Source organism: Oratosquilla oratoria, chromosome 16 (assembly GCF_046742065.1).
Source record: "Oratosquilla oratoria isolate Oo_2021 chromosome 16, ASM4674206v1, whole genome shotgun sequence".
Taxonomy (NCBI): domain Eukaryota; kingdom Metazoa; phylum Arthropoda; class Malacostraca; order Stomatopoda; family Squillidae; genus Oratosquilla; species Oratosquilla oratoria.
The window spans coordinates 8,228,570-8,241,069 of NC_134792.1; the positions used below are offsets into that span (position 1 = coordinate 8,228,570).

General features: G+C 33.5%; 1 protein-coding gene across 1 annotated transcript in view; it reads right to left on the reverse strand.

Annotated features, from left to right (window-relative positions):
* The window catches only part of LOC143033538 (uncharacterized), a 90,666-nt gene extending 82,208 nt beyond the window's left edge, over positions 1-8,458 (reverse strand). Inside the window, exons 1-2 of the mRNA XM_076199030.1 lie at positions 8,448-8,458; positions 6,820-6,926 (exon numbers count right to left, since the gene is read on the reverse strand). Of these exons, the coding sequence (XP_076055145.1) occupies positions 6,820-6,926; positions 8,448-8,458 (118 nt within the window). The remainder of the gene's footprint in view (positions 1-6,819; positions 6,927-8,447) is intronic.
* Positions 8,459-12,500: the final 4,042 nt, after the last annotated feature.

Sequence of the window (12,500 nt, forward strand, 5' to 3'; positions counted from 1 at the left end):
TACTCTCCTTAAATATTTCTTTTACCACCTCTGTTGCTGTACTTCTTTGGTGCTATAGTGTGTCTAAGGATTATATTGCTGCCAAAATATGCTTGTTGATTTCATTGAGGATGCATGTGAAGACCGCTCAACTCCTCTTCACTCGCTCCTATATTCTGTAGCTTTCTGGAACACAGCAAACTTTATCTTTGTCCATTGTTTGATGTTATTTCCCATCATATTTTTTCTTTCTCTTTTACAGCTTCCTTTAATTACGTATGTTCCAGGAAGACTTCCTGGAAGCTTTAGAATAATTATAAACGTTATAGATATCGTTCTTGGGTACTCCAGAAAAAAAAAACAGAAAATATCACCGTAAAATGGATGCTTATGATGCCTATACTCCTTACACTGTTCAGATTAATTCTTGATTCAGATGATTACTTACTGAAATGAATATTGGTTATGCTGACGTGTCTGGCAAAACTAGTTCAATAACGAACTTGTTTGAGTTTGATTCAGCATCGTCTTCTTTTCAAGTCCGCTTCTGCGAACAATGATTGATCTGTCCTCCTCATGGATCAAACACAAAAGGCGGCTTGGTCAGTCAATAACTCGAGACAGGAACCGCTGTTTTTTCAACGACAAAGATATTTTTATATTCGTATAAGTTTAATACTATAAAAATAAAGGAAATATATTATCACCTCATTCAGATACAAAAATTATAGTTAACTGAAATTTCTTGAAGTTATAGTGACCCAACAAAAATATTTAGGCTGTATCTAGCATAGCTACTTTATTTATTAACATCTTTCAAGCCAGTCTCTATAAATTTTGATTATGTAAATACGGAATAATATAACTCTACCAAGAATATTGTGCCACAATGAGAGCATAAAGCACCTTGGCTACGAATATTGTTAGCTGAAAACAATTCCCCCCATCACCTGCCATACTGTCGTGAAATTAATCGTATTTCAGTTGTCTCTCACAGACACTGTTTGGGACATTTTTCTTAATTAACTGCTCTATCTATGTTCTTAAAACAGATCTATACTTACAACAACAAACTGTTTAGTTTTGACCACTAGAACGGTATTTATTTGAACAAATATATATATAAACAGGTACATTAAGGTAAGCTTAGTGTGATTATCATATGTCGCCCTTGTAGCCCTCACTTATGAATGTGGTGACTCGCCTCCTAGAGTTATAATCTTCTGTCTAGGTGAATAGAATATTCATCTTTTATTCTCTTTTCTTCTGTTAATCCTTATACACCGCCATCTGTGAAGTCCTTCCAAGTAATCCTCAGAGAGCACGTACAGAAGATCCTCCGTGAGCTTTGCAGTGATGTAGTGATTTCTTGGGTTACAAAGAAATGTCATATTAACAATAATTTATATATTCGAGCTTCCAGGCTGTTATTTAAATACATATATATATATATATATATATATATATATATATACATATATATACATATATATATATATATGTATATATATATATTATCTACACAAAGTGGAAAAGTGGACTCAGACAACTCGCTTGTTAGTTTATAAACACCCAATCTATAAAATGCAACAACCTGTCTTCTACCCATCTTTCTACCCTCTTTCTACCAGCCTCTTACAGGGCTCAAGCATACTACAATTCTCATGCTGGTAAGTGAATGGTTCTTTCATGTCTTCATCCTTCTGATTACAATAAATAATGTCAAGGCAGCGATAACTAAGGAGGAGAAAAAATAACTAAAAAAAGAAATATACCTTAGTTATTAAGAGTAATATTTGACTCTAATGAATGTAGTTTTCTTGTTTTCAAAGGTGGTGATTTTTCTAAGAAGATAATGTTGATACCTGTGAGGTATGTTTTATCGATTATATGTACTGTATTCAGGATGTTAACAATAATGTATGAATTTCACACTTGTCAAAAACTGTGATTGGCCCTTCAACTGATTTTAATTTAGGACTTAATTCAGGACAGATAATATATACTCTGGTTTTGTTTGTGAAAAATAGGAAATGTGAACCTATGTTACTGTGAGTAATCTGGTTTATTATCTTCTTGTATTGGAAGTTCTGCATTAAAAGACATATTATCAACTAGTGAAGCTTCACAAGAATTTTAGATGCTTGTGATCTTACAAGTTTTATTGCACATTAGAGATTGTACACTCTGTTAAGACAAAAATTATACTTATAGGTTGATATAACATCAGAAGGGTGCCTTCATGACTGACCAAGGCTCCATGTCACACAGAATTTCAATCCTAGGCATACACCATACATATCAAAATTATACTGGTAGTCTTTATCTGTAAAACAAATTGTGGTAATAATATTAAGTCTATACATAATATGACCATTATATTCCTGATACTATTCTGAACTCAAAATTTCCCCAATGGAATGTATAGAATGGGTATCTTTTTTCTTCGTCTTCATAAAAAAGAGTTGCTGTCTCAGTCATCGTTGTCACAATTGTCATTATTATTAAGTTCTATCATAGTAATTTTTAAGGTATCTTCAAGTCTAACTGACACTTCACTAGCTTATAAGTGTAAGATCTTGTATTTATTTCCACATGCTAAATCAATTATTCAATACGGACCGGAGTATCTACGAATAATTTTACTGATTATATGCATTTTGACCATGACCAAATCTCCTATTTCTAATTCCATTTTGTGTGCTATTTTATGTTATTGTTTCTACATTTCTTGTTAATATTCTTTCATGTATTCCCTAACTATTTGGTGTGTGGCTTGAAATCCATCTATCCTATTTGAGATGTACTTATCTATGTTATACACTGGGTTTGGTTCTACAATTAAGATTTCATATGAGAGAATTTTGTCTTCCCCATAGATAGTATAGTGGGGAGTTTCACTTGTAGCTGTAATGATTTGGTTATTGAGTGCACACTTAACACAAGGAATCCAATCATCCTAAATTATATAATGCAGGCTTATCAAACATCTAAGGAAAGTGACAAATTACTTATTTAAACTTTCTACAACTCCATTGCTCTGAGGGTGTTTGACTTGATGGGAGAAATGTTAATGACGCATTGAATGTCAATGAAGGACCAAATAATAATATAGAGCAAGGTGTAAATAAAAAACAAAATGATAAGGTAAGACATGATATTGAAACTCAAAATGTGTTAAAAAGAAATAATCACGAGTTTCTTAAAACCATGTACTTTAATGCTCGTAGTATTAGGAACAAATTTCAAGAAATAAAGGCGTATGTAAAAAGCGAAAATCTCGATATGATAGGAATAACTGAGACATGGTTAAAAGGTACAGAGTTCGAAGCTGAATTTGATATTGCGGGATTTAAAAACTTTCATCAGGATAGAAACCACAAGAAAGGTGTGGGTGTTCTGTTGTACGTTAAAAACAATGTTCATACTTGTGTTTTAGAGAAAGTGAAACAGGATGCATATGATAAACAAGATGCATATGATAGTTTGTGGGTTGAGTTAACCCAAACAAATGGACAAAAAATGAATATAGGTGTAATATATAGGCCAAAGGCATTATCATTAGCAGACGACAAACTGTTATTTTTTACGAAAAATTGTTATTTGTTAGACAAATTGTCTAGTTTCTGCAACCGGGATTTATTGATAATGGGTTATTTCAATTTTACTAACATTGATTGTATGACCCTTGAATATGGCCATATAGGTACTCGCTTGATTGATTTTCTTGGTGACAATTACTTAATTCAGCATGTAAAAGAGCCCACAAGATATGGAAACTTATTCGATCTATTGATCACTAGCCGCGAAAGCATTGTAACTGATGTAGAAGTCGAGGAAACTTGCAAATAGCGATCACAACTTAGTTAGATTCAAACTCCTAAAAAAAATAGAATAGATACTTGTGTTTCTAGAATACCCGATTTCAGTAAAGCTCAGTTCATAGGATTATGTCAGGAGCTTCAGCTTACAGATTGGGAGGCAAAATTAAACGAAAGACCTGTAGATCAGATGTGGGAAATATTTCAAAATACGCTCACTAAGATGATTCAAACTTACATTCCTTTTAAGGACAGACGTCCCCCAAATCAGGCTCGCCCAAAGTGGCTCGACAAAGAAACTGAAAAAAGTATTTCTAAAAAGAGACAGGCTTATAAGAAATATAAGTGTTCGGGTGTATGTAATGACTATGAAAGTTATGTATCAATACAGAGAGATTTAAAAAAGACAATAAAAAAAACGACAATACGAAATGAACATCGCTGAGAAATCCAAAGAGAATCCCAAAGAATTCTATAGTTACATTAGAGATAAAAAGGTTGTTAGGAATCACATTGGTCCGCTATTATCTGCTGACGGTCAACTTGAATATTCAAATGAAGGAATGTGTAATATCTTAAACAATTATTTTAGCTTGGTATTCGTAAACGAAACACCTCAAAGTGAACTCCAAACTGAAACCTGTGAAAAGTCTAGGGTAAACTTACTACGGTAAATATAACAAAAGAAAGAATTAAAAGGTGTATAGATAAACTCTAAGTTAATAAAACACCAGGGCCTGACGGTTGGCATCCAAGAATCTTAAAGGAAATGAAAAATGAGATTGTTGTTCCATTAGAAATTATTTTCAAGAAATCCATCCTATCCGGAGATGTCCCAAGAGAATGGAAGCTAGCTAACGTTACTCCAATATTCAAAAAAGGTGACAAAAAGAAGCCAAATAACTATAGGCCTATAAGTTTGACTTCAATCGTAGGAAAAATAACGGAAACTATCATCAGAGATGCTATCGAACATCATTTAGAAAGTAACCGTTTGATAAATGATAGCCAGCATGGTTTCAGACGGAAACGTTCTTGCGTGACTAACTTACTCGAATTTTACAGTAAAGTTATCTCGAATTATGACAAAAGAAACAATATAGATCTAATATATAGACTTTGCAAAAGCTTGTGATACCGTCCCACACGAAAGGCTACTTACTAAATTAGCTTTACATGGAATAAGTGGTAGCCTATTAAGTTGGACTAGTAATTGGTTGAATAGTCGAAAACAGAGAGTTGTTTTAAATGGAAAAACTTCTAGATGGAAATTTTTTACAAGTGGAGTTCCTCAGGGTTCCGTTCTTGGGCCACTTCTATTCATAGTATATATAAATTATATAGACCATAGACTAAAATTTACTGTTTCCAAATTTGCTGATGATACAAAACTGTGCGGGATGGCAAATGATCACTTAAACCAATTAGATATTCAAGAAGATTTAGATAAATTACAGCAATGGTCTAAAAAGTGGCTAATGAAATTTAACACAAGTAAATGCAAGGTAATGCACATAGGTAAAAATAACAGTAAGTACGATTACAAATTATTTGGAAATTTGTTAACAAAAGTGGATAGTGAAAAAGATCTCGGCGTAGTTATCAGTAACGACCTCAAATCATCCAAGCAGTGTATTTCAGCCTCTGAGAAAGCAAATAAGATTCTAGGACTGATTGTGTGATCTTTTGATTTCAAAAGTCCATCACTCATTAACAAGCTATATAAATCGTTAGTTCGTCCACATTTGGAATATGCTGTTTCCGTATGGTCACCGAATCTCATTAAAGACATTGAGAGACTGGAAAAAGTACAACGGCGAGCCACAAAACTGATTCCAAATGTCAAAAATAAATCATACGCAAATCGACTAAATCATATGAATCTGTTTTCCCTAAAAAAGCGTAGACTCAGAAGTGACTTGATACAGGTCTTTAAGATTTTAAAGGGAATTGACAACATCAAAAGTGACAAACTTTTCACATTGAATGAGAATCAGACAAGAAACAATGTTCTCAAACTGTCCGGAAATAGATTCAATTTGGAAGTAGGTAGAAACAACTTTGCCAACCGTGTAGTTAATGAATGGAATAAACTTCCTGCACAGGTAGTGCAATGTAGTTCAGTTCGAAGCTTTAAGAATCATTTAGATAAACCTCTAAGCAAAATGCTGTAATGATTATAATTTATTTTATATTATTTGTTTTTGTTTTGTTATCATTTGTCTGTTTGATTTTCATTTATTATTAGTTATATGTCAATTTATTATTATTTACTATTTACCTGTCTCTTTATTATTCAACGATACCAATGCATTTATTCATGTATTTTATTTGTTATTTACATTATTATAGTTTTTATTTATTATTTTATTATTATGATTTTTTTCGCATCCGACCTAGATATGGACCAAAAGGTCTCCTGTCGGCATGCTCCGCCTTTGTAATCCTTTGAATATTAATTCTGTTTGTCATAAATAACCTACATAATTCTTCCAAGATTTTGTTGAAATTCAGTACCATTGTCAAGATCTTGGGAGTAGTGAAATTACGGATGAATTGTTCACATATTACTGAAGCAATTGTTTCAGCTCTCTTATTTGGTATAATTTGTAAAATACAAAATCTTGACAGATAATCAATGGCAACAAATATACATACATACATACATACATACATACATACATACATACATACATACATACATACATACATACATACATGCATATATATATATATATATATATATATATATATATATATATATATATATATATATATATATACATATACTCGTATATCCATTTTCAGATATAGGTATCTAAGCGAACTCTTTCCCAATATTTCTGTAGTATAGGACATGATAGCATTGGAGCAGGCTTATGCGTATTTCCTTTTACTGCAGCACATTTCATGCAATTATCAATATGTAAGTAAATATCTCTATTCATACCTGGCTAAAATTATTTTATTTGCGCTTTTCTATAATTCTTATCTTTTCCTAGATGAGAACTATACTCACTATCATGAAGTATTTTTAATGCCTCTGGTACAAGAATTTTTGAAACTACCAACTGATTCACAGGGCCCCTAGATATTCCCAATCCTACAGTACTTCCAACTGTTTTTCTATATCAAAGTCCATTACTTAATTTAAATTCTTCAATCTTATATCCCTTTCGCAGTTATGGAGGAATACCTCTTGGGTTCATCAAATTCTGTGCTACTTTTTCACAAGTCTGATCTCTTCTTTGTTCCCTTATTTTCAATTCTTATCTAATTTTACTGTATATAAAATTGATCAACCCTGTCGTTGGTTGGCTGATATTCCTATATAGTGTATCTGCTGCAATGTTCTTCCTACCTGGGATGTATTAAAACTTAACCTCATAGCATAACCACCTGGCTAATCTGCCTTTAATATTCTTAAGTTTGAATAAGTTCTGAATAGCTGTATGATCAGCCGACACTCTGGATATCCCAGTATCATATCTCAAAAACTCTCCAGTAAATATATCACTGCTTATATTTCCCTTTCTGTAATGAAGCATTTTCTCTCTGCACTATTACAAAGTCTAGATATGAAAGCTATTGGTTGTAATTTTCAATCTCTGTCTTGCATCAGTATGCCTCCTAATCCTATGTCTGGCGAATCAGTAGAAATAATGAACTATTTATCACAATTAGGAAAAATAAGAGCTGGAGAGCTTGTAAGTTTATCTTTGAACTTGTCAAAAGCTTCTTGCTGTTCAGGTCCCAAAATTAAATTTGAATCTTTCCTTAACAAAGAACTTAATGGTTTAGCCATTTCTGTACAGTATATCCCTTAATAAACTTCCTATAGTATCCTAACAATTCCAAGAAACTTCTAATTTTCTCTACATTGTTCGATACTGGGTAGTTCTTTACTGCTTCTATCTTTAAGTTCACTGTAGTAAGTCCACCTCTACCTATCTTATGTCTCAAATAGATAACACTGTCTTCAAAAAAAAAAAAAAAAAAAAAAAAAAAAAAAAAAAAAAAAAAAAAAAAAAAAATAATAATAATAATAATAATAATAATAATAATAATAATAATAATAATAATAATAATAATAATAATAATAATAATAATAATAAATAATAATAATAATAATAATAATAATAATAATAATAATAATAATAATAATAATAATAATAATAATAATAATCTTATAAGTTTCACTTTCAACCCTGCTTCAACTAATCTTGAGAATACTAAATCTAATATTGTAAGAGGCTCGTAGATATAATTAGAAAAGTGACTTAGAAAGAAGGGTAGGTAGTGCGAGTTTCATTTCTAATGGATGGGCCTTTTTGTAAACAACAGTTCGAAGACGGGAAGGTGAGGTATGTTATAACGTCGCTCTCAGATTTATGTTTATAAACAAATGCTTGGGACTCGATTTTTTTATGTACGCTTTACTTCTGCTGATGTGACTTGGGTGTGCAGTAAATTCGAGATTGTTTGAGTAAAAAATATTGCATACAGATTTGTAACGGCGGATCTGATTGGAGAAAGGGTGGAGGAGGATAAAATCAAAATTGGCTTACGATTGTAAGATCACGTACTTAGGGGAGGTTCTTAAAAATCATTGGGATAAAGAAATCAAGACATCACTGCAAAACTGACCTAGGACCCATATTAAGTGTTCTCGACGGGATTCCTTGCAAAAGCTTTGTAGAGTGCTGTGTATTAAGACAGAAGATGAACATAGAAGAAAAGAGAGAGACTTTTTATTAACCTAGAAAGAAGATCATAATTGAAGGAAAAACTATAACGGTGGATGATTGGAGGCATGGACCTACCGATTAAAATCGTGTGTGACAGACAGGGCATACAGATGGTGGCAACGGTGGGATGTGAACCCACGCCTCCAAAGAGACTGGTAATTAGAATAAGTGCAAAAAAAAAAAAAAAACATCTAAAGGACTTCGTGCAAGATGCAGTTATGAGATTGGTGCATCAAATTGCAGGACCACATAGAGCACTTAGCTACGCTGTACATGCTGAACACGGGTACGAACTACAGGCAACAGTGCACGCTGGTACGAGGGTTTGGCTACGATGGGTGAACGAGTGACTACTACTAGGACTGAACGAGTGACTATTACAAGGACGAACTAGTGACCGATGTTGATATACGTGTGAGGTACGCGCGGTAAGTATAAAGACGACTTCATAGGAAGCAGTCGATTCAAATCGACATTAACAATTGAACGTATGACTATAGGAGTGTCAGGACGACTACATAGGAATCAGTAGATTCAAATCGACATTAACAGTTAAAGTTATGACCAAGGAGTTTTACATGAGGTTTTTACCTCGCAAACAAACACACCAAAGTTTTCGGGGGGAAGAAAATACAGTGGTTTCCCAGTTTGATAGATACTCTAATAGTCACTAAAACATAACAGATGAAAAAAAAAATAGACATTTTAAAAGAAAATGTAGATCCTGAGAAGGGTAGGGCTAGGTTTATAATGAATTTCCGGGAAATGGAAGATATAAACCAATATAAAGGTTATAGGAGGGCATCCTATCAGGTCTTTGGTTAGAGTGATAAGGAAAAGAAAAACAAATGAATCTAACAAAGAATATTTAGAAAAATTAGACAGATAGTCTAATGACATGGTTGCTATGTTGAAGGAAGGATGCAGATTGAATAGAAATATCTAGTGACAAAATAAAAGTTTCTCATTTTACTAAGTTAATAGCATTTGCATGGTTGGTATATAATTGCGACGAGATGACTACGAAAAAGCTATACAGAGATCTTAAAGAATCAATGGATTTAGGGGAGACAGATTATCTTCTTCAAAGTTATAGTGGGAATGCACCAACAGAGAGATATTAGGAATTCTAGGAATGATTACAGAAACAGAGGATCTGAACATACAGTTAGAAGTACTTAAGTGAATGCTAGAATTGAATGTTATAATTGTAATACCTGGAGTCATAAGGCACAAGAGTGTTATTATTAGATTATTTGTAGAAACTGCAAGCATGAGGGTCATGGTGAATATCACTGTAGAAACCCACCTTTCTGCTTGTAACACCAGAGAATAGGACGTAAAGCACAGAATTGTAGAAAAATGCCAAATTTTCGTATTCACCCAAAAAGAAGAGGAAAACCCAGACATAAAATAAAACAATGCTAAAGAGCTAACCATAGAAATACAAATAGATATTACTGTTTTAGAGACAAGAGTGATACAATTGTGAAAGAAAACACAAGTATCAAAGGCAATTGTAAATTGACTATAGTAATTGAAAGGAATTTTGTAGGACCCCTCATTGCGGCTAGTGTTCAATAAACCTATTCAAATATTTATTGATACAAGATCTGTAGTCAACGTTATATCTAGCAAATTTTTAAACCAATTGAAACCAGGAGTGAAAATCTTGGAACCCATCCATTACTCATTGCAAGGAGTAACAGGAAGTCAGTAAAAACATTAAGTAAGGTTGAGAATTAGAGGTCATTTTATACAAGAATAAGCATTTGCACATCCCAGTGATAGTTGTATAAGAATATGTTTTCCCAGGAGATTTATACATAGAATTTGCAACTATGAGAAAAGAGGGTATGATTATATGTCCTGCTGAGTTAGGGATCTTAGTGAAATCACAGTTAACCCCATTTTTAAATCAACCAGACTTACAGTCAGTATATGTGATAAGAGAATATATTAAAATAGGGGAGATAACAGTGCTAAATTGGATCATAGGGGCACAAGGTGATCCATTCAAGAACAAAAAAGAAAGACAGAAAATAAAATCTCATATATAGAACCCAACCCAGGTATTCAAGGAATCCCAGAAATTACTCAGAATAGCTCAACTTCAAATGAAATTTTGCTAATTGTAGAAGGTGTCGTGATAAAGTCGACATTATTACATTCCAGAACAATTAACAGGGTAGTAGTACAGTGCATTTCTCTCTTTCATCACTAACTCTATGCCAGACGCATCCGTACAAGGAATGAACTCCTTTTCATAATCACTAAATATGAGAACTAGAGAACTAGTAAGATTATCTTTCAATGTGTCAAAAGGTTGTTGTTGCGCAGGTTTCCAAATGAACTTTGAATCTTTCCTCAACAAAGAACTTAATGAATTAGCTATGTTTGCTTATCCCTTGATAATTTTCTTATAATATTCTGTCAATCCCAAAGAACATCTAACTTTTTCCACATGGTATAGAAGTAAATAGTTCTTTACTGCTTCTAACTTTGAATTTACTGTACTAAATCCATGTCTGTTTATTTTATTACCCAAATAAATAACACTGTCCTGAAAACCTAACATTTGTCAAATTTCACTTTCAATCATGCTTCAACTAGTCTTGAGAATACAAAATATAGTTTTCTAAAGTGCTCAGTCACTGCTTAGAAAACTATTAGAACACATACATATGTATACCAAAAACTTTTTTCCCTTACATAGGAGGTAGCCAAAAAGAAAAGGGCATAAAAACCATTCTCATCCTTTTCATCCCTAATACACTCCACTCACTTCCACCCTCTACCCTCCCTCTTATCTTAGCACCTCCTGGATGACGGGTCATCCCTGCATCTTGTCCACTGCGGTGGGTAAGAAGTAGTGACTCAAGACACAGCACATCCACAGCAAGGCCGCTTCATTAAATCAATAACCCCCCCCCCTCTCTCTCTCTCTCTGTCCCCTCATGCAGAAGAGGAGAAGACGGTGAGACATCCCTTCGGGCTGCGTCAAAATTTTCTCATACATACTACCTCACTCCCATCCATTCCATCTTATGCATCATAACATCATCCATATACAACCATTTCCATTCACCATTGTCTTCTGTACTCTCCCGTCCTTCCTCAACAGACATTCCCCTCTTCCCCAAGGCCCTTTTCACCCCATCCATCCATCTCATTCTAGGTCGCCCCCTCATGTTCACTGCCTCCATATGTGCCTTCCATACCTCTTTTTGTAGTCTTTCTTCACTCATTCTTTCCATTTGTCCAAACCAAGAAGAAAAAGAAGAAGAGGAAGAAGAAGAAGAAGAACGCGAAGAAGAAGAAGAAATAGAACGCGAAGAAGAAGAAGAAGAACGCGAAGAAGAAGCAGAAGAAGAAGAAGAAGAAGGAGAAGAAGAAGAAGAAGAAGAAGAAGAAGAAGAAGAAGAAGAAGAAGAAGAAGAAGAAGAAGAAGAAGAAGAAAAAGAAGAAGAAGAACGCGAAGAACGCAAAGAAGAAGAAGAAGAAGAAGAAGAAGAAGAAGAAGAAGAAGAAGAAGAAGAAGAAGAAGAAGAAGAAGAAGAAGAATGTGAAGAAGAAGAAGAAGAAGAAGAAGAAGAAGAAGAAGAAGAAGAAGAAGAAGAAGAAGAAGAAGAAGAAGAAGAAGAAGAAGAAGAATGTGAAGAAGAAGAATGTGAAGAAGAAGAAGAAGAAGAAGAAGAAGAAGAAGAAGAAGAAGAAGAAGAAGAAGAAGAAGAAGAAGAAGAAGAAGAAGAAGAAGAAGAAGAAGAAGAAGAAGAAGAAGAAGAAAAAAGAAGAACGCGAAGAAGAAGAAGAAGAAGAAGAAGAAGAAGAAGAAGAAGAAGAAGAAGAAGAAGAAGAAGAAGAAGAAGAAGAAGAAGAAGAAGAAGAAGAAGAAGAAAAGGAAGAAGAAGAAGAGGAAGAAGAAGAAGAAGAAGAACGCAAAGAAGAAGAA